At 40.2% G+C, this 21,523-nt stretch overlaps 1 protein-coding gene across 1 annotated transcript; it reads left to right on the top strand.

The window, feature by feature from the left end:
• The first annotated feature begins 2,925 nt into the window (after positions 1–2,925).
• Positions 2,926–20,984, top strand: LOC131104036 (SLIT and NTRK-like protein 5). Its single transcript, XM_058050740.1, has 2 exons — positions 2,926–3,700; positions 5,104–20,984. The coding sequence occupies exon 2, from the start codon at positions 5,162–5,164 to the stop codon at positions 7,787–7,789; it is 2,628 nt and encodes an 875-aa protein (XP_057906723.1). The 5' UTR covers positions 2,926–3,700; positions 5,104–5,161; the 3' UTR covers positions 7,790–20,984.
• The last annotated feature ends 539 nt before the right edge of the window (positions 20,985–21,523 follow it).

The following is a 21,523-nucleotide window of genomic DNA, read 5'->3' as shown; positions in this document are numbered from 1 at the left end:
GATACGAGGGGAAATGTCTTCAAACATCCCTCCGAGGGTGTGCAGTGAAAACGAGTTTCATGCCCCTGCCCTAAGTGATATTTGAACCTTGAACCCTCTTGCTGTGCTCTGCCACCATGCTGCCCCTGTAGTTCTCTCTTGAAGAAACTAATTTATTATGATCAAAGATAACAAAATGAGAAGAAAAAGTAAAGAAGAAGACATGGACGAAGGCCAGGAAGCAGGTAGTCTCTGAGATGTAATAATGAAGTGGAACAGCATGGGATACAGGCTGAACGACAGGGGGGTAGGCTAAACGAGATAAGAGATAAACAGCCTGGTGACATGAAGTATTTAATGAAACACGTGAAGAGCGGATGCCTCAGGTTCGAATCTCCACTAGTAAGCACCATTGTTATTCGTCAGGAAGGGCATTCGGAATATAAAGGGCTCAAGCCAAAAATCAGTATGCAGAGAAAAAAGATCTGCTGTGGCGACCCCGTAATCAGAGAAAAGTCGAAACAAACAAACAAACAAAAGTGAAGGAAGTAAAGAATGAAACCACAGAGCTTTGTAAGCAAATGGTTGGATTATTATATATTATATTATTTTAATGCCCAAGTGAATGCCTAAGAGTAGAACAATGATGAAAAGAATTGCATTATATTGCAAATGATTGATGAGCAGAATTGATGATTTGTAACAGATGCACATAAACAATGTGATTGTGACTGGGTTACACATTACATGCAGGTCATAAGCCAGAGCAGCTGATAACAGAGAACATTGTCAGAACAGAACAACGGGTGGCCACCTTTTTGGTAGGGCCATGCAATATGGCTTAAGAATAATATCTTCCATTAATAAAATCTTTTAAATTTTCTATAGGAAACAATAAGTACAAATGAGATAATTCAAAACATGTTTTGCTTCCCTCCTGGAATTAAAGTGCCAGCTGTTCTTTTGTTTAAAAAAATGCACTTTGTTGTTGACAGGGAACAGACTTCTTTACATTGACATTGAAAGCTGCACCATTTCCAAAAACATTAACAAGGAATTATTTTATAACTGAATCTGAAGAAAAATACATAAAGACATGTATCATCTTGAGCTTCAAATCATGCCACAACTTACAACGATAGTGCAAATATGGCTATTTGACTGGTACATGTCTGTCTTTGCAACCATTTTTCTCACGAGTAGTATTGTGCGGATGGGGCAAGTCAACTTCAGCAAAATACATGTGGCTATCGGTAGCACATACCAGGGCTAAACCAAAGTAATGATGCTACTATCCCTTTCTTGGGAACAGACTTCTCAAGCAGTAGCCATTCTATTGTGTGTGTATATAGGTTAAGACAAGGAGGCTTAGAGGGAAGCTATACAATGTCCGGGGGGAAAAAAAACTAAAATGTTTAATTTTTAAAGTTGTCTACAACAAAAAAACTTTAATGAATCTATAAAATGGGCTGCACGGAGGTCAAGTGGTTAGCACACAGACCTCACAGCTAGGAGACCTGAGTTCAATCCCACCCTCGGCCATCTCTGTGTGGAGTTTGCATGTTCTCACCGTGCATGTGTGGGTTTTCTCCGGGTACTCCGGTTTCCTCCCACATTCCAAAAACATGCTAGGTTAATTAGCGACTCCAAATTGTCCATAGGTATGAATGTGAGTGTGAATGGTTGTTTGTCTATATGTGCCCTGTGATTGGCTGGCAACCAGTCCAGGGTGTACCCCGCCTCTCGCCCGAAGACAGCTGGGATAGGCTCCAGCACCCCCGCAACCCTCATGAGGATAAGTGGTAGAAAATAAATGAATGAATGAATAATCTATAAAAATGATATATCGCCCTTCTCTACATTCTGCAATCAAAAGGTGGTGCATGTGGATGTCACCAGCATCGGTGCATGCATTCCAATATCTAGCAGAAGTAACAACACCACACCTGTTGTCATCATCAGAACATTTACAAACCAAGGTGGCATTGCCTTGGCAGAGAAGCAAGCTGAACGGAACAAATGTCTAATCAATGAGCATTGGAAAAAAAGCAACGCAACACAGACTTTAGTCAAGAGGCAGGGTAAACCAGACTGGTCACCAACCAATCGCAGAGCACATATAGATAAACAACCATTGACACAACATCCATACCTTTAGAAATGTAGGAGGAAATTGGAGTACCCGGAGAAAACCCATGCACACACGGAGAGAAAACACAGATATTTCCGATCTTCTGACATAATGTTTGTAAAGCGTCAAGATGTAACCGACGAATGAATGCAAATGAATGATCAGTAAGGGAAGGATGCGTTTCAGTTTTATGCTGCCAAAATCTGGAAGAGCCTTCCAGAAGATGTGAGGCAATCATCAAGTTTGGCAATGTTCAAATCCCGTCCGAAAACAGTTCTCTATTCAGCTGTGCATATTGCAGCTAAAAGTGTGTATTTTATCTGCACGCTTCACTTAGTTTTCTTTTTTCTTTTTATATTTTATGGAATGATTTTAGCCTTCTTTTAATTACATTGTGTACAAATTGTGCTCTATAAATAAACTTGCCTAAGGACATGGAGAAGGGGTAGGATTAGATAAGCTCTAGCTCTATATACGATTTGTTGCTCCTCCTTTTCAGACATTTTGACTTGTGCAAATGTAACACATGATATCCCTTCATGTAATTTGTGTGACTGAAACATAAGAACCATACCATACATAATGCAATGAAGAGCATCTTTGACCACTACAGGCATGGAAATGAGGTTAAGCTGTACATATAATGCAAATGATGCGTTAAAACATATTGATTTTAACACAAAAATGGCACTCTGAAATGCAGTTCTGTTGTTTTTTTTTACATCATCACTGTGCTGCCCCCTATGGGTTCTCTTTCCGACGCTCTCCCTCACTTTCTCCCTCCTGTTTCCCCCCCTCCTCTATGTATCCCCTTAAAGACTATTGCATTAAATCGCTTTTCATTCCCTCACCATGACAGCACCGCGAATGGAGGATTTATGCCTTTTTTTGCTCCCTCGTCGGCTGCCACACGACATTAATTGCCCCATGATGCGTTTGCCGCTGTAGATGTGCATGCGCACCATCGGTTTGCGCCAACCAACCAACATCAAGTTCTACTAGTTGCAACGCTGCTGGAAGCCTGTGCGATCCTGTCTGATTTTTGCATCCTTGCACGGACACATGCACTGATTTAGACGCCAGATGTGCGGCGTGAGGGGGGAATCACACACCAAGACGCAGACTGGTGGACGCCGCAGCACCAGTGGCATCAGACGCGGGGAAAAGGAGGGAGGGACGGTGAGATTCGTGCAGCTCCCTCCTTGCGCATGAATGAAAGTCACGGTGCAGTTCTCCTCTAATGTGGGATTACGCTGCTTTCTTTTCTTTCACCTTGTTTGCTAAATCCACATCTATTGTTTTCCGCGTGTCACAACTTTGACTGTGGTTGACACTGAGATGACACTGCTGAATTTATTTGCTGGAAGAAGACAGGAGCCAGTTTCGGCGCGCCAGCTGACTCGTCAATGAGACTGTGTTATGGAGCTAAACACCGAGGAGACTTGACTCTTGAGGGTTCTCCTGCAGCTGACACCGGTGTTGGTGTTTCGACATCCATGTTTGCGCCGACACTGGAACCAGAAGAAAGGCCACAGTCGTAATTTATTTGATTTTTTGCGGGATGCGTTGGCGTTTACCGGCATCTGCACGGTAAGAGGATCATTATTTAACCGATAACACATACTGAATGCGCTTTCAAATGTGGAAGACCTGTCCATGGTGCTTAAACCTTTTCCGCATCACTCAAGTTGATTCTTGTGTTAAGGTAGTTGTGTGTCGTGGCAAGAATATTGCCTGTGTTATGCCCACGGCAATTTTACGCATTGCAAATTGCACACACACACACGCACGCACGCACACATGCATTTTTTTTTGCACAAGGATACCAAGATACTCTGGATATGAAATAAACATTCGATGGCCCGCTAGAAGGCACATTTTGTGAATATTTGCTGAGCTGATGTGTATGTAGGCTTTTGTTGGAGTTTAAGGAAACGGGGAGTGTTGTGTGTGTGTGTGTGTGTGTGTGTGTGTGTGTGTGTGTGTGTGTGTGTGTGTGTGTGTGTGTGTGTGTGTGTGTGTGTGTGTGTGTGTGTGTGTGTGTGTGTGAACGAGAAGGCGAAACGGGGGGTTGGGGTGGGGGTGCAGAGGCTGTGTGAAAGACAGGGAAACTATCCATCAAGGCTTCTATAAAACGGGTGCCAGCCAGAATAGTTAATTTGGAAATGATGTACCCCCTTGATAACATGCAATTTGGATTACATATTTCACATTTTGAGTAACTTGTCTTTTTTTCACCTGAGGGCTTGAGAAAAGGATGGTGATGTATCTAAGATGGTCATCCCTGACGATGTTTTTTCAAGGTAGTCAGATTTATTTTATTTTGTTCCATTTCAGAATGTTGAAAAGCTTTTTTTAAATTCAGGGAGTGGGTGGAGTGATCTGGATTTCATAATTCTCTGGATGTTACAGTTGTATCTTTTGGAGGTACAGAGTTGAGAGTTTGAGTTAAGAGTGTGCTAGGAGACAAAACACACACACACATATATACATATACACATATATATACACACATATATATACATACATATATATGTGTGTATGTAATATATGAATACATATGTAAATGTGTGTATGTATATACATATACACATAATGTATACACATATATATTACATTTAAAGTACCCATATATAGTACATTTATATACGTAATGCAAAGTATTAATGTTTTAATGAGTGGAATTTTAAACTACTTACTGCTTGAGCTGTTTAATGTTATTTCAGGTGGGTTTATATAAAAACATATAGCAGTATGAGTGTATGAGTATGAGTGAACTTTTTATATAGCTATATATTTTATATACAATATTAAAAGGTATTATCCATTATGTGGTTATATTTTACTGCACCGGCAAAATCAATGACTCATTGTTAGGCCTGTTTTTGTTTGCTCGTCCAGATTGTGGTCATTGAAGTCGATTTTTCTGCAAGTTAGGACTTGAATGTTGCACATGTTTAAAACAGCACCAATCCTTTTTTTTCCTTCCCTAGATGACACCTCATACTGACACCGCACTTGAGTGAGCTGGGGTACCTTCTCCCAGGAAACATGCATATCTGGGCCCTGAAAATAATCCTTGTGATTGCATCATCTCTGAGGCTGGTCGAGATGTATGGCAATTACGGGGAAATCTGCCGCAACCTCTGCACATGTGAGGAAAAGGAGGGCATCCTCACCGTCAGCTGCGAGAACCGCGGGATCATCAGGCTGACAGAGATCAGTCCGGTTCAGTTCTCCACATACCACCTTCTACTGACGGGGAACCTCCTGAAGAAGTTGTCGGTCAATGATTTCATCAATTACACTGGAGTGACCATTCTGCACTTGGGGAACAATGACATCTCCGAGATAGAGTCAGGTGCCTTCAACGGACTCCAGGGATTAAAGAGGCTGCACCTGAATAACAACAAAATTGACATTCTGAGGGATGATACATTTGCAGGGCTGGAGAGTTTGGAATATCTACAAATTGATTATAACTACATCAGCAACATAGAGCCCAACACCTTGAGCAAACTGCACCAACTGACAGTGATGATTCTAAACGACAACCTGCTTTCTTTCCTGCCTCCCAACATCTTCCGAAATGTCCCTCTTACACACTTGGACTTGCGGGGAAATCGATTAAAAATGTTCCCATACATCGGCCTCCTGGAGCACATGGACAAAGTTGTGGAATTACAGCTTGAAGAGAATCCATGGAATTGCTCGTGCGAGCTGATTGCTCTAAAAGCTTGGCTGGAGAGTATTGCCTACACAGCTCTTGTGGGCGAAGTCGTGTGTGAGACGCCTTTTAGGCTACATGGGAGGGACCTGGATGAAGTGTCTAAGCAGGAGCTATGCCCGCGGAGACCACAAGATGACACAGTAAGGCCTGCGCCCCCTAGCAGCACCAACGGATATTACCAGACGGCACCTGCTACCGTCACAGCTTCCACCACCTCTTCGGCTGTCTTTCGGTCATCTTCCAGACCCACCAAGGGCACACGACAATTTAACCGAACTAGGTTAAAGCCCACTTCTCGACTTCCCGGTGGTAGCCCTTACAACTATGGCCCTATCATTGCTTTTCAGACCAAATCTCCTGTGCCTTTGGACTGCCCCACTGCCTGCACGTGCAATCTGCAGATATCTGAAATTGGACTGAATGTCAACTGCCAAGAAAGAAAGATTGAAAGTATCTCTGACCTAAAACCCAAGCCATACAATCCGAAAAAAATGTATCTCACTGGAAATTACATTCCTGTGGTACGAAGATCAGATTTTGTCGACGCCATTGGATTGGATTTGCTTCACCTGGGAAACAACAGGATAACTGTGATCCATGACAGGGCTTTTGGGGATTTAACAAATCTGCGTAGGCTGTATTTAAATGGTAATCTAATGGACAGGCTCACAGGGGAAATGTTTTTTGGGTTGCAGAACTTGCAGTACCTGTATTTAGAGTACAATAAAATCAAGGAGGTGGATGCGGGCACTTTCCGCTTCCTTACCAATCTCCAGCTATTATTTCTCAATAATAACCTCCTAAAAACATTACCTGTGGGCATCTTTTCCAGCCTGTCCCTGTCTCGGCTTAATCTGCGTAACAACCATTTCCAAAACCTCCCTGTGAGTGGTGTTTTGGATCAGCTGAAGTTACTGGTGCAGATTGATCTGTTTGAAAACCCCTGGGACTGCTCCTGTGACATAGTGGGGATGAAAATATGGCTTGAGCAGCTCAGTGCAGGCACGGTAGTCAATGAGGTCATGTGTGAGACACCCAAAAGGCACATGAAAACAGACCTTCGCTCCATCCCATCGGAGCAGCTTTGCCCTGACTACTCTGATGCCTATGTCTCACCGACATTCCCTACCGAGCAGCCCTTAGATGACCGGGTCATCCCCACAGATGCTTCTCATAGGTTCAACACCTCCAGCAGCACCGTGCCCCTGTCGGTCCTCATCCTCAGCCTCCTGCTCGTCTTCATCATGTCGGTCTTTGTTGCAGCAGGGTTATTTGTCGTGGTGATGAAGAAGCGCAAAAAATCACAGAGTGACCGTACTAGCACCAACAACTCTGACGTGAGTTCCTTCAACTTGCAGTACAGCCTTTACAGCAACCGCTCAGGCCCAAAAGTGAAGGCACCAGCTGGTCACGTCTATGAGTATATTCCACATCCAATGGGACACATGTGTAAAAATCCCATATACAGGTCAAGAGAAGGAAATGCAGTTGAGGATTACCGTGACCTCCACGAGCTCAAGGTCACCTATCGGAGTACCCCTGATGAGGAGAGGGATAGCAGTATGTTGAGGAGCCCTGCTTACAGTATTAGCACCATTGAACCCAGAGACAACCCTTCCCCGGTCCAGGATGCGGACCATTTCTTTCGGGGGATCCTTGAGCCGGATAAGCAGTCCCCTCATCAATCCATCCCTTCTCTCCCAGTGGGGGCCAATTTAGAGTACAAGTACACAGGCCCGGTGTCATACACCTATAACCCCAATTTTGATGTCAGACGTCAATTCCTGCACCCAGACAGGATAAGAGAAACTGTGCTTTATGGCACGTCGCCCAGTACTGTTTACGTGGAGCCCAACAGAAATGAATATTTGGAGCTAAAGGCAAAACTGCAGTCTGAGCCTGATTACCTCGAAGTTCTTGAGAAACAAACCACCTTTAGCCAGTTCTGAGCCGCAAAGTTGTTCATGCAATGAAGCATTTTGCCCAATTTTAAACCTCCTGGAAACTTTGTTTCTTGCGTGCCTTGGCACAACCATGACAAACAGGAGGAAAGTGGGGGGAGTCCTAGCGGGGTGTGCCGAACAATGTTATTCTTATTTCTGTAACATGACATTACAGGAATGGCGGATGAACACAACTGATGATGCAAATTTTATTTTTCCATGGCAATGTTCAAGTAACACAAATACAAAATCTGAGGTGAAACGGTATATCCAGCTTCAATTTCAGGAACCCGTTCATAGGGCATAGTGTCAGAGTCAAAGAAGAAAAAAAAACATGTTGATGATACAATCACACCTGGACACAATAATAAAAATGAAAAAAAAAAAAAAACAAAGACAACTGTACAGCAGATGATAAAACTGTCTAAGACTATTTCCTGCTGTAGTCTGTAAGTAAGTATTTATTGATATAACCTGCGTCTTTTCAACATCCAATTTTTGATTCTACATCAGTATTACCTATGTCATCATACGCCACCATCCTTTGAAAAAAAGGCTTTTGTTTTGTAGTTTCATTTTGTGTAGCTCGGCATTGTAAAGTGGCTTTTTTTATTTGCGGGGAGAAAGAGGCACACCCCCAATGTTCTACAAAGACTGTGTCATTTCATGAGGAAGAAAAAAATTAGAAGTGTCTTTGTATGCTTTCTGCACTTTTCTTGAAATTAGAAGGCAACTTCATGAGCTCTCATATAAAAGGAGATTATTATATTAAAAAGGAATTTGGGTATTCATTCTTAATATAGCGTTATCAAAACAAAAAAAAAATTACTTAAATGATATTTGAACTTTTTTATTATGTTGTGTAATAATGCTATTTTAGTCTATGTACACCTATTTTTATACAAGCATTGGCAGATTCTCTATCCCTTATCAACTTTATGTTTTGGATTGCTTAGCACTTCTTGCACTATATTGACCTATGTTGTTGTCATCAAATAAACATGATGTCGGTTCTCATGATATGAGCAATGCAAGGCTGTTGGTAATGATATGAGACAGGCTTTTTGGGGATGGGTGCAGTCATTCGTCACATTATATGCTAGCCCCGGCAGCCTATACTGTATTTTCCGGATGTTTTTCATAATTTGGCTGGATGAAACTATACGCACAGGGGTTTAGGGATGTCCAATAATTATTGGTATTGGCCCGATATAAGCATAAAACTGTTGTTTGTCTTCTTGTTAGTGTAAAAATATCCCCTCCCTCTAGCTATGTCTTCTTCACTTGGAAATGTAATATTGTTAGGATCGGTGCCCTGACACTCCTAAAACACGCTTGCTTTGACGATAGCTCAGGTAATTCCAGTAAATGTGTATATAGTCCATTGCGACTGATATACAGTATGTTTTTTTTTCCGCTTTATGATGCATTTTCTTGACTCCGGAAAATACGGTATACTACATTTTAGGCTGCAATGGTACACCAACACAGAAGAAAGAGGATCACTTGAATGAAACAAGCTTGCAATACAATGTCAAACATGATACAATCAAGGGGACATTATGTGTTCTCCAAAGTATATGAATGCCACCAGTTGGCTAATCCAAAGTAACTGTTTTTATCTTCCCCTGGTCCCAAAAGAAGTTCAAGATTGCTGCCAAGGTGAAAAACTGTAGTGTTACAAAAGCGATACCTTTGATGATATCTCCCTGGCCAGTACCTTTAAGCCATGTGCTTTTTCAAGAGACCTGGACATTATAATAATGCCACTAAAATCTAAATAGTAATCACTCACTTTAAATTTGATTTTAGTGTGGTCAAGGTCATCAGAAAATGCTGCAAATGGGAATATTGCTGTTGTTTGTGCAAACCCCAGTGTAAAGTGTGAAACTGAAGAGAACCTCAAGCTATTTTGGTAATCAACAAACCCAATACCCTTATCCAAATGGACCATGACAATGTTGTGGATGGATGAAGAAGCGGTAGCTGTGATTCAGTCAGGTGTAGCCAGAGTCTCACTGAGGACTGAAATCAATGTATTGCAATCAGGGAATGTTATGTAAAGCACAACACTCTACATCTTTGGAGGTTTATTGGGGCCAACATAAGACTTGTATTATTTTGTTTGTTTTTTATATTTAGTAGATGGTAATAATTTTGCATTTGAATAAGGAAACATGCTGAACATGTGGTTTTGGAAACAATGTGTCACAGTTGTGCTTGTCGACGTTGCGTTGCAACCCCAGGATGCACAGAGCAGGAACAAAATGCAGATAAAAAGTATTTTCTTTAATGATAATTTGCTATACAGCAGCAGAAAATCAGCAACTGGCCAAACCAAACAAATGATAGACAATGAACCAACAAAGGAAGGAGCACACACCTGAACTAAATAGATGGGAGTGAAATTTGAAACAGGTGGGGGAGATAGGAAAAGCAGGAAAACGGAAACAAGGCAAGAGAGGAAGTGAATACAAAAATAAGAGCATCCAAGGAGAAACTAAACTAAAAAGAGAACATAAACACACTGTCACGCAGGAACCAACACAGGTCGTGACACAATGAGGCACTTGACCCACTTAAATTTGATATACACATATAGTGTGTTTAATATAACCGTCAAGCTAAGCAAGCAGCAAGGTTTGCTATGCAAATGTGACGGGCAGGAAGTCTTTGGTAGTTGTCCATTTCTCTGGATATCAGTTTCCAATAGGTTACCTTTCTGTTAGAAATGAGCCACCATCTTTTCATGGAAGACCCGAATGAGAGCAGAAGGCACCATTTGGGAGATGAGGAGTCCTGGAACTGAATGTAACTGTGGACGTGTCACAGACGTGTAGCAGGGGCAGTGAATCATAGCAAGGATGTGTGTGTGTGCGTGTGTGTGTGTGTGTGTGTGAGAGAGAGAGTCTGTGGTGGCCTTTGAGATAATTTTGGCTGACAGATTCTGATATGGAAGCATTTTTGTTTCATCATATAATTATATATTTCTGTGAAATTCCCTAAAATGTAAATCAATGTTGTTGTTTTTTTAATCGATTACTCTTTTCTAATGATACATGTTTTACATAATCTGGGTGTGTACACATTCTCCAATCTGAAAGTCGAGCTATATCACTGTTATGTACAAACGTCCTGGACTAATGGGGGCATTGCTAGTATTTTGTGTGTATGTATGTGTGTGGAGTCCTGCCAGTTAAATAATGCTTTTAATCAGCCAATGGGCTTTTTAGGTCTTAACATAAATGCAGGCAGAAAAGAACGGGTGGTTTTATGATCCCTTTCCATTAATCTCTCAAAAGCTTTGACTGTGTTCACTGTTCTGTTGTGCTGCTTCCCAATGTAGTCAGTGGTTAGAATTGTTTAAGAATAACTGGTAAAAATGGCAACAGTATTTTATGAAAAACACTTAATCTCCTTGAAAACAAGCCTGTGGTGAAATATGTAGGAGTGTAAAGCCTCATGCTACACAAGTTCTCCTGAATGTTGGCTATGAACGCCAGTGCGTGGAGGCTTATGCAAGGCAAAATGTGGTCTGTGTGTGTTTGTGTCAATGGAGGCTAGGTTTCTTCTCGTTCTGACCCTTGCAGTGGCAAGAGGAGTGACAAAAAGGGGGCTTCTGCCACCATTAACATCACTTTTTATAACTACCAGACAGTGGATGTTGGCTTGGGTGCATTAAGTCGCAGCCGGTTGTTTTGTAACAGTGTACTAAAAATACCAGGACAATTACTTTATAATTAAAATATTGTTTGGCAGACATGTGTTGGTAAACAGAATCAGCGTGACAACACTAGTATGCAGGCCTTAGGAGCTCCTAATTTGTAAGTCCTCACTGGGTGCTTGTGTTGTAAATCCATAAGACACATTCACAATGCTGGTAGGTTTTTATTCTTCATATTTCTTTTGCTCCTGTTAGATATTATTACACCTTTACATTTAGGCTGTTAGCCGCAGTCTAACAGCTTCTCATAGAAGGCCTTTCTGACACAGACACACACTCCTGTAGCACAATCAAAGTTGCACAACACTTACAGATAACCAATGAAAAAATAGATTTTCATTTACATGAACTTAACTCTTACGTGAACTTTTCACTCCTACACAAGCATAAGTTTCACTTTCTAGAGGGGCGTGGCGACTGCTGTAAAGACTGTGTACTTTCACTCTGGGCTCCTCGTCAATTTTCCTCATTAACACTATACTCCAGTATAACTAACCAAATGTATTGCTCTTATTTTTTAATACAAAAACCGTGTGATCATTGTGATCCTCAACTATTTCCCTGACAGTAGTGCTGCGGCAAGAACCATGAATATTTTTTTTTTTACACTTTTATACTCCGAACATATGGAGCACATGTGAACTACGCCACACAAAAAAAATCAGAGTTTCAATCATGTGAAGAACATCCTAAATGTTATTATCATTGTTAATATACCAGGTTCTGGTATTAAAGGGTGTTTGTAATGTCTTTTGGCATGGTAGCCATATGTATGCATGATAATTAAGCTAATACCAGCCTCTGTGGACACACATGGGAGGTGGACACATTCCATATGCTCCAGTGTCTGCCCACCACCCGCTTACAACCCTGATCTGAGCAATTGAGTTCAAGGAGATGTATGTAATTGAGAGGGCAGGCATGGCATCTGACAGGCTCCGATGACTCCCATGATTACTTTAATCAGAGTGGTTAATGGAAATCCTTCAGGCATGCAGAAATGCGCAAATGTTCATCAGCACTCAACAGATTCATAGCCAATGTCGCCGTTCCCAACTTATGCAGCCGATATATCCTTTTCATGGTTCTGTTAAACATTCACTGATGGATAATCTGAAATAATTCTTACCACTTCCAAATTGCAACAGAATATTACTATATTTGGCCAAAATGTAGTATTTCCATCACATTGTCTCTGAGCCTCTGAGTCCGAACCAAATGTAGCCCTCAAGTTTTTTTAATCGTAATTGAGTTTCTGGTATTTGTCGAAAGATACGGTATCTATCCGATATTACCCCCTGCTTTCTTCGATAATTCAAATGTCTTTTAATATTAAAAGACGGCAATCTTCCAATGTAGCCTCTTTGATTTTTCTTCTGTAACAAGGTGTAATAAGGTGCGAGCATTATGCCTTTTCTGCAACTAATAGAAAAGATTACATAGTCATTTTATTTCTCCTGGTATCAATATGTCTGTAAAACAATATGTCCTTCAACAACAATGTATGTACATTCAACGCTTTCATTGTTGAGCTCTCGTCAGACTTACTCCAAGGGCAGCACCGCGCATTGCCATGGTGACACCCCACACTCTATGAGAGACCGGTCATACAGGTGTTGAATTGTGAATTCAGCATGTCACTTATTATTTACCCTGCAGGCTCATTCAATTTTCATACGAAGAATGATGTGTTTACTTGTCGAAGCTGCCTCACACTTAGATATTCTGTTGTTATTGCCAAATTGGGCCTCTGTCGTGGTGTGTGATGGCTTTGCAAATGCATCATAAAGACCTGTAGGTGGGTGGCTTGTGTGTCTCAAGGCAGGGCCGACGCCACTCGGGCGATTTACTGTAAGATTTTGCTCGGTCTCTCTCTCTCTCTCTCTGAACATGCACGACTTCTTCTCACCTACCCCCATTTTGTTTCTATCTCTGTTCTTTTCAAAGTGCGGCAAGGATTGTGTGTCAGGAGTTAGAGTGCACGCTGGGTGAGCGTGCACATAATAAAACAGTGGGAGACAAGAGAAAGGCTTTGTCTCACTCGTTGGGTAGATACTGTATGTGTTAAATAACTTGAGAAGGCAAACGAGTTTTCAACTTGAATTTAATGTCTTACTGCTTGAATTGGGATCGAGTGTGTTGGATAAGAGTGCTTAGGTCCTGAAATCAGCAAAGAGCATTAGAAATGTATAGGTTGGTTCCTGTGAGGATGTTCTTGTGGCAATAGTGACGTTAAACTGTTTAGAAACTGAAGCGTTTTGAGAGTTTGGATTTAATACAAATAAAATCTAGAAAAATATTTTCCTGTCTATGAAAGGACAGCAATGGCAAGCGCTCCAGTTCACATATGCCGACACACCTTCAGGATGAAGTGAGTACTGCAAGTACCTCGCATATGTCATTTCTCTGTATTACATTGTCTGAAAAGCAAGAATAATGATGTTAAACATTAACTTTAAAGATATTACACAGGCTGTAGAAAGTCATGGTGTATAATACATGTTTCTGCAGCATTATTATTGGGACATTATCAAACAGTAGTTGAGACGAGACGCTCTCTGTAGCCTGCCCTGTACAGGCACTTGATCAGAAGATGAAGTTACTGAGCAAGTTTTACTTAAAAATAAGCTTTAAATGATTTGAATCGTACAGAAAATACATTTATAATACATTTACATTTATTTTATGTTATTGTTTTTGTTTTGTTTTTTTTTCATCATGCCTCTCCTTATTGCATGTCACTGGTTTCCACCATATTCTTCTTTCCACTGCCTCCTACTGGGGGAGTAATAAGTGCATATCCTGCACTTACAAATCAGATAGTTCCTCCCCTAGTAAGTATAAATAAAATATATATGCTTCTAAAGCAAGGATCATATGCATCTGATCTGATTTGCCATGCTGAAGTGTGCCAACAGGAGGAGTTAGCAGCAAATCAAACCACAAGAGATTTCTAACTCATCTAACTGTCTTGACGTGATTATAAACCTTGTATAAATGTGTGGGGTATCGTGGGAGTATATGTGCTTATTGAATTATAGCTAAATTAAACCATTAGCGAGGAGGAATTAATCTAACCCACTGGAAAACTCCATGTGACTGCGCTCATAGGTTTGAATTCATCACAGGTTTTTTGAAGGGCAAGTCAAGATTATTATTAATGTTATTTTTCTGTCTGTCCGCACGTACCCCTGTGACTGATAGGTGACCAGTCCAGGGTGTAATATGAATTTATTCAATTTGGAAGGATAATAATGACATTTTCAGCAGACGATTGCCGTGCTTCATATTTAAAACTGGCCACACGGTGGACGAGTGGTTAGCATGTTAGCACACAGTCTGGAGATCAGGAAGACTAAGGTTTGAATCTCTGTGTGTAGCATCTCTGTGTGGAGTTTGCATGTTTGTCCTCTGGGTACTCCGGGTACTCCAGGTACTCCAGGTACTCCGGTTTCCTCCCACATTCCAAAAACATACATGTTATTTTAATTGGCATTTCCAAATTGTCCATAGGCATGAGTGTAAATGGTTGTTTGTCTATATGTGCCCTGCCATTGGCTGGCGACCAGTCCAGGGTGTACTCCGCCTCTCATCCAAAGACAGGTGGGATAGGCTCCAGCATACGCTAGTGGTATAAGGGCCATAGAATATAGATGGAATAATATAAGAATAGAATATAGATATTTCAAACTGGCAATGTTACAGTAGCAATAAGTAGTAATATGACCTTAAAATGAAAGTGCCAAAATGATTTCAGTGGTACACTGTTGTTGCTATGGTGACCAATCTACTAGTATTTCAGGGGTCTATAATAGTGGTGAGTCAGCTCTGACACCTCCTGCATTGTGTTAACACATTTGCTTTGCACCAAAATTAACAGAAAATGTTTGTCTTAAAAGTCAAGTAGGCACTACTTCACAACTGCGGGACAGTTCTGGAGCAACCCCGGTTTTAATGTGACATGCTAGAGTATTAACGTCCATTTAACAGAATCACATGCCCATGAAACTATTACGTGCAAATGCATTCATACTTGGTCTTTCTTTGGCAAAAGAACACCAGCAGTGTTGACAATCAAAGCTCCTCGCCACTTCCATGCACCTGTGTCATCCAGTTTGGCGTTTGTTAAATAAATCATTATCCCATCAAGATGCTGCTTTGCCGCTGCTATTGGCTCCACTCATCCTAGCGCATTTGCTTTTCCCACTTAACGCTTTCGCTGCCACTACCAACGCCCTGCATTTACTTCTCATTCAACATGATTAAATTAATTATTCATATCAAGATAATAGCATGCCACTGTGCCTTAAACATCCATTTGTGTTGAAAATTGTGCTTATAACTTTTAAATGGGAACGCGACTTCAAATAAGCATAATCTTTTCATTGCTTTTTAGTAAATTGGGGTCCCAGTAGGTTCACACTTAATTTGAAAATTAAAATAATAAATGTGTGCTCTTTAGATTAGTTGTGTAACGATAATTAAGATAGGGTCGGTTGTATAGTGTAAAAAAAATCATATATTTTTTGTACCTTTCAAGCTGTTTTCAGATGTAGCACTTCAGTGAAACTCATTATTGCTTCCCAGACAGAACATGTTGGTGATGAAAAGCCTTTTTATTTAGTGCAACAAAACAGATGCACAATATATACACTGTATGCGGGACTCATCACCACAGTGTCACTGAAAGGTGATGGTCATGTGAATGGCTTAGTTTCGTTTTAATTATTTATTTATCTATTGACCTTTTCAAACGTGTTAGCATGCATTTGTTGCAATCAGAGGTGTATTTTTGTTCAGGCATGATCAGTTAAGCGGTTTGTTCATGCATTCCCACCATTACTCTGTGGGATTTATATGCACTTTAATCCAGAAGAACATTTGTAAGATTCTAAGCACAGATTTGTCCAAAATGTCTTAAAAAGCCAAGATTGAATGAATAAGTGTCTTGCTCAAACAGCTTGAATAAATATTTCTACATCCCAACAATTTGTCCGTGAAGCATACATTAGTGCAAGTATGCACTTAGTTAGCTTTTTAAAAGTGACAGTGTGACTGATGAGTGACCTTGCCACCCTTTTGTCAACCGTACAAGCTGAAGGTCCTGAACTAAACTGCTTTGTCTGTGCACAAAGTCATGGAAAAAAGGGGGTGGTTGTATTGATCTTTTGTTCCTTAGGGCTAATTATCCACTCTGCCACGAGTTCCTGTTATTGATGTTCTGCCCCTCTTCCCTTCTCATCATGCCAATGGCTTATGCTTAAAAACTCTATGGATTGCACCCCCCCAAGCCATCCCCCGCCCCAGTCATTTTCCACCTTCAAGCTGAATAAACAGCATAAGCTACTTTGGAGGGACAAACATTTCAGGCTATTAGCCAATGAGCTCACTCAGATGAGATGAAATAAATGTATACAAATCGGTGATGCTGAATGACAATTAATGAAGACATTTATAATAAGTCACATGCATTTCAATAACACAACTAAAAGGATTGTATACAAAATGGAATGCAACATGGTCATCATCCTTGACACAACCTTCTCCATGATCAACTGGCTGACATGACAAATCACAGAAAGGTATATTTTGACACTTTACTTTTATCCTTAAATGCTTTTTGGGACAGTCTAGTGATCATTTAATATGGGCCTGGTTGTTATTAAAACAAGTGTCCCACTGGAGAGCAGTTCGCAAAAAACAAACAAAGCCGGGCTGACACACTTTTCCTCACGTCGCATCGTCTCTTGCCTCTTTCACCCATCACTATGCTAGAGGAGTGATTGATTTACTTTTCTCTGCAAGTGATGATAAGAGGAAAACTCATTAATGCGGCTGCTATGACATACTAAAGGGTGCGTGCAACACGCTTACACTCCTCAGTTCTGCCCTTTGAATACTCATACAGCATAAACAGCCTCATCAAAGTGGGAGAGGAAAACTTTTATTCCAACAAAACTTTGCTTCTTTACAGCAAATTGTTTTTTTTTGGTTACAGATAGTATTTGTAGTATGACATTTTTTTATGCATACAAGGCATCTTTGAGCAAACTCCCACTATCATTGCCGGGCCGAGTGTTCTGGTTTTCCCTAATTAAAATACGGTCACCCTATATTATCAAAAAATGCCATATTTCCACTACGTATAACTGTTCACTTCATCTTAGCCTTGTTCGGTTTGTGACGGTAAACCCTGATCTGGTTTGGTGTGTGTGGACGAGATGATGATCGCTGCATCAAAGATAGGCTTCAGTCAGTGCTATAAATAACAATATTTTAATGCCCTGCTTTTGCAGCCGGTGTTAGGTCTAATCGTCCCCAGACATATTTGCCAAGATTCATCTCTTGACTTGAATCCATCTCTGAATATAGCTTCCATTAAAGCCTGAGCTTCAGCCCAGTGGCAGACAATGGCTGATGTTCGCTTGCTCACTCTGCGATTTCTCCCGCTGAGATAACTGCGACCAGATTATCATATATCTTCTTTTAAAAAAAGCATCACATGAATGGCCTCCATTGTCAGGGACAGTCCTGTATCTGTCAGTCGAGTAATTTCATGCAAATCCTTTGAGTTGAGTCAGTTTGAATTCATGGCGTGGAGGTAATTTACTGGGCAACGCGCCACAAAGACTGTCTATTGAGATCTCACGACAAACACGCTGAATGCTAATCAGGCGGCGACGTCCATTGAGGTGACATGTGTTATAATTTTGCACAAGCTGAGAAAATCGGAAGTAAGTTGGACATATGTACTCAGATAATACACACTCAAATATATACTACAGAAATTTGCACTGCTTTTTTCACATTCATGTCCTTGGAAAGTTGGAATGCAAGCATAACTCTACAGTGGCAGACGGTGCATTTGGTATGTGGGTCTTCAGTGTTAAGCAACCTAATCCACATCTTAATACCACCTCTATCACAACGCCATTATACAAACCATCAATAATGTATAAAACTGCAATGTTTTACTTTACAGAATTGGGGATTAATACCATTATTACTGAAGCAAGTTAACCCATTATTTTTGAATACGCCATATCGAAACAACTCCGGCCCTCTACACTACAATAGTATATGGAATAATTCAGAATCAATTTCTAGTAACATGACAAAGGAAAACACTCACCAAAATATGCTACTTACAAGCTACCGATCGTTGATAGACCTATCCTTAGATTGTCTAGCAAATTGATACAGGCTCTTCTTTATTGACCAATAAGGCAAGCAACGTTTCGTTTGTATTACCTCTCGCAACTGTTTGTCAAACTGCACTTTGTTTTGCTCTGATCAACCAATCAGAGGATGAAAAAATTTAGATTTTAGCGTAGGCTTCTTGTCGCCAAGGTTCAACTAATGGACGTACTCTTCTCCCCAGAACCCTGCAATAGACTCTCCCAGTGAGGCTGTGTAGTGTAATCCCTATAGTTGGAACACACCCTCCGGTCACCCTCCTTAAAAAGAGGGACCACCACCCCGGTCTACCAATCCAAAGGTTTTGTTCCCGGCTTCCATGCAATGTTGAAGAGCCAAAACAGTCCCTCAACATTCAGAGCCTTGAGGCTTGAGCCTTATATCTGAGTGTGAAGCTTCTTGGATGAGAGTATGATCCTCCAAATCAAAGGCCATGGTTCTCAGACGGAAAAGGGTGGAGTGCTCTCTCGAGGTTGGGATTGAGGTCCTACCGCAGGTGGAGGAGTTCAAGTATTTTGGGGTCTTGTTCACGAGAGAGGGAAAGTGTGAGGTCGATAGGCCGATCGGTACAGCGTCTCTAGTAATGCGGTCGCTATACCAGACCGCCATGGTGAAAAGAGAGCTGAGCCGTAAGACAAAGCTCTCAATTTACCGGTCGCTCTATGTTCCCAAACTCGCCCATGGTCATGAGCTTTGGGTCGTGACCGAAAGAACGAGATCAAGCGGCTGGAATGAGTTCCCTCCTTAGGGTAGCTGGACTCACTCAAAGAGATAGAGGGAGGAGCTCAGTCATCCAGGAGAGGCTCAGAGTAGAGCCGCTTCTCCTTCAATCAACATGCATATATTCATTGGGTTGGTCACTTCGTTCCAGCCCCACCTCACTCCACACTATTGAATTTCACTTCTGCTCACAGATTGATCATTTCAGTGTTTTAAACTTGATCTAATTGCTTTAAAAAAAATCTCTCTGAATGTGATGTAGTGTGTGTGATTTTAACTTAACAGCAATAGCTAGACTGATGGTAGGAATCAACGTGGTTGCTGGAGAGGCGCCAGTTGGTGTCTTATGCCTCAAGGCAAGGCACTGGACCAACCAACTGCTTGGTGATTTCATTGTGCAGCCGCCTCACTGTAACATTTCCACATTATCTCTGTATATATCCATAGGATTGTATTGTGTTTGAATTTATGGTTGGTTGGGCAAATATGTGAATCATTACAGTGCATTTCTTACATCAATCAAAATATAACTTTCCATTATTTACATTTGTATTCAACTATCTGATCCCAAGCCCAAAAGGAGTAGGCTGAAGCAAAAGCTTATAAATGTCTACCCCTTTTTGCAGGATATAATCATGTTCATGCCACTGTCTTGTTTCCCCTGTTATTATTATCATCATTAATATTATTATTATTATTATCATTATCATTATTGTTATAATCTTTATCATTATTACCATCATTATAATCATCATTAATATTACCATTTTCATCATTATAGTTAAACATTTTGTGATTTTTTATTTTTAATTATCTAATTTTACAGACTTCATTGCTTCTTGTAGAGTGTAGAGATTTCATCTGTTATTTTCTGAAATCCGCAGTCTTTGTGTGTCAATTTATTAGCCCACTTTTTTGTGACATTTACTTATTTTCTGGATTGCATGTGCCTAATCTTGTGCATTAAAAAACAAGAACTTGAGACTGTGTCTGGACAGGTGACCAACCCAAACATCAGTTTCTTCCTGTTAAACCCTACCTGAGGTTTTTAGACGTGTTTATTAGTTTGTGTGTGTCTAGTCTAGTGCATTAGGAAGCAAGGTTTTAGGTCTGTGCTCAAACCAATTTTTGAAGCTATGATGTCTTGCTGTCCCTTATTACTATTTTTTGTAAAGTAATAATTAATAATAATTAATGATAATAATAATGATAATCACTATCTCTATATTTATGCATGTTAGCCTAGGTACCTCTAACAATTTATAGTTACAAAGGTATTAAGGTAATATTCTTACATATCTCATATCAGTCAATCAGAGATTCCAGCAGAGATGACAAGACAGTAGAATGATCACTATTAAAATACCATTCCCACTTATATTTATAATCAGACACTTAGCTTGTACTGTGTCACATTTCATTGAATTTACAACTAAATTAAATTCAGTAGTGCCACCAATGTAGACAGTTCCCCCCCGGGGAAAAAATATATACATTTATATATACACATACATATACACATACACACACACACACATATATATATATATGTATATATACATATACACATACACACACACATATATATATATATATATATATATATATATATATATATATATATATATATATATATATATATATATATATATATATATATATATATATATATATATATATATATATGTACATATATATACATATATACATATACACATATAGGCATGCATATGTATATACACACCTACACATAAATGCATACATACATATGCACAAAAATAGAATATTGGGGATAAACATAACTGCAATACAACTTTATATACACGTTTCCAAACTAATATGACCTGCATCAAGTAGTCAGACCTTTTAGTGTCGTTTAACTGATGGTGAAATTGGGCTAACTTATAATGTCGCTATTATAATTTGATAAAATCCAATCTTTATATTTTCGTTTAAATTTTAACATGTCGAAGAGGATTATTGTTGCTTTTCCTGAAAATGACAGACATATGATTAGTTAGTCCCTTTAGTCAGCCCTCATGAGATCTCAGGAAGAATCAAATAATTTATTCAGTCACTTTAATTTTGTGTAGCTTTTT

This window comes from Doryrhamphus excisus, chromosome 16 (genome assembly GCF_030265055.1).
Source record: "Doryrhamphus excisus isolate RoL2022-K1 chromosome 16, RoL_Dexc_1.0, whole genome shotgun sequence".
Classification (NCBI taxonomy): domain Eukaryota; kingdom Metazoa; phylum Chordata; class Actinopteri; order Syngnathiformes; family Syngnathidae; genus Doryrhamphus; species Doryrhamphus excisus.
The sequence above is the reverse complement of the archived record's forward strand: the minus strand, read 5'-3'. Positions and strand labels throughout refer to the sequence as shown.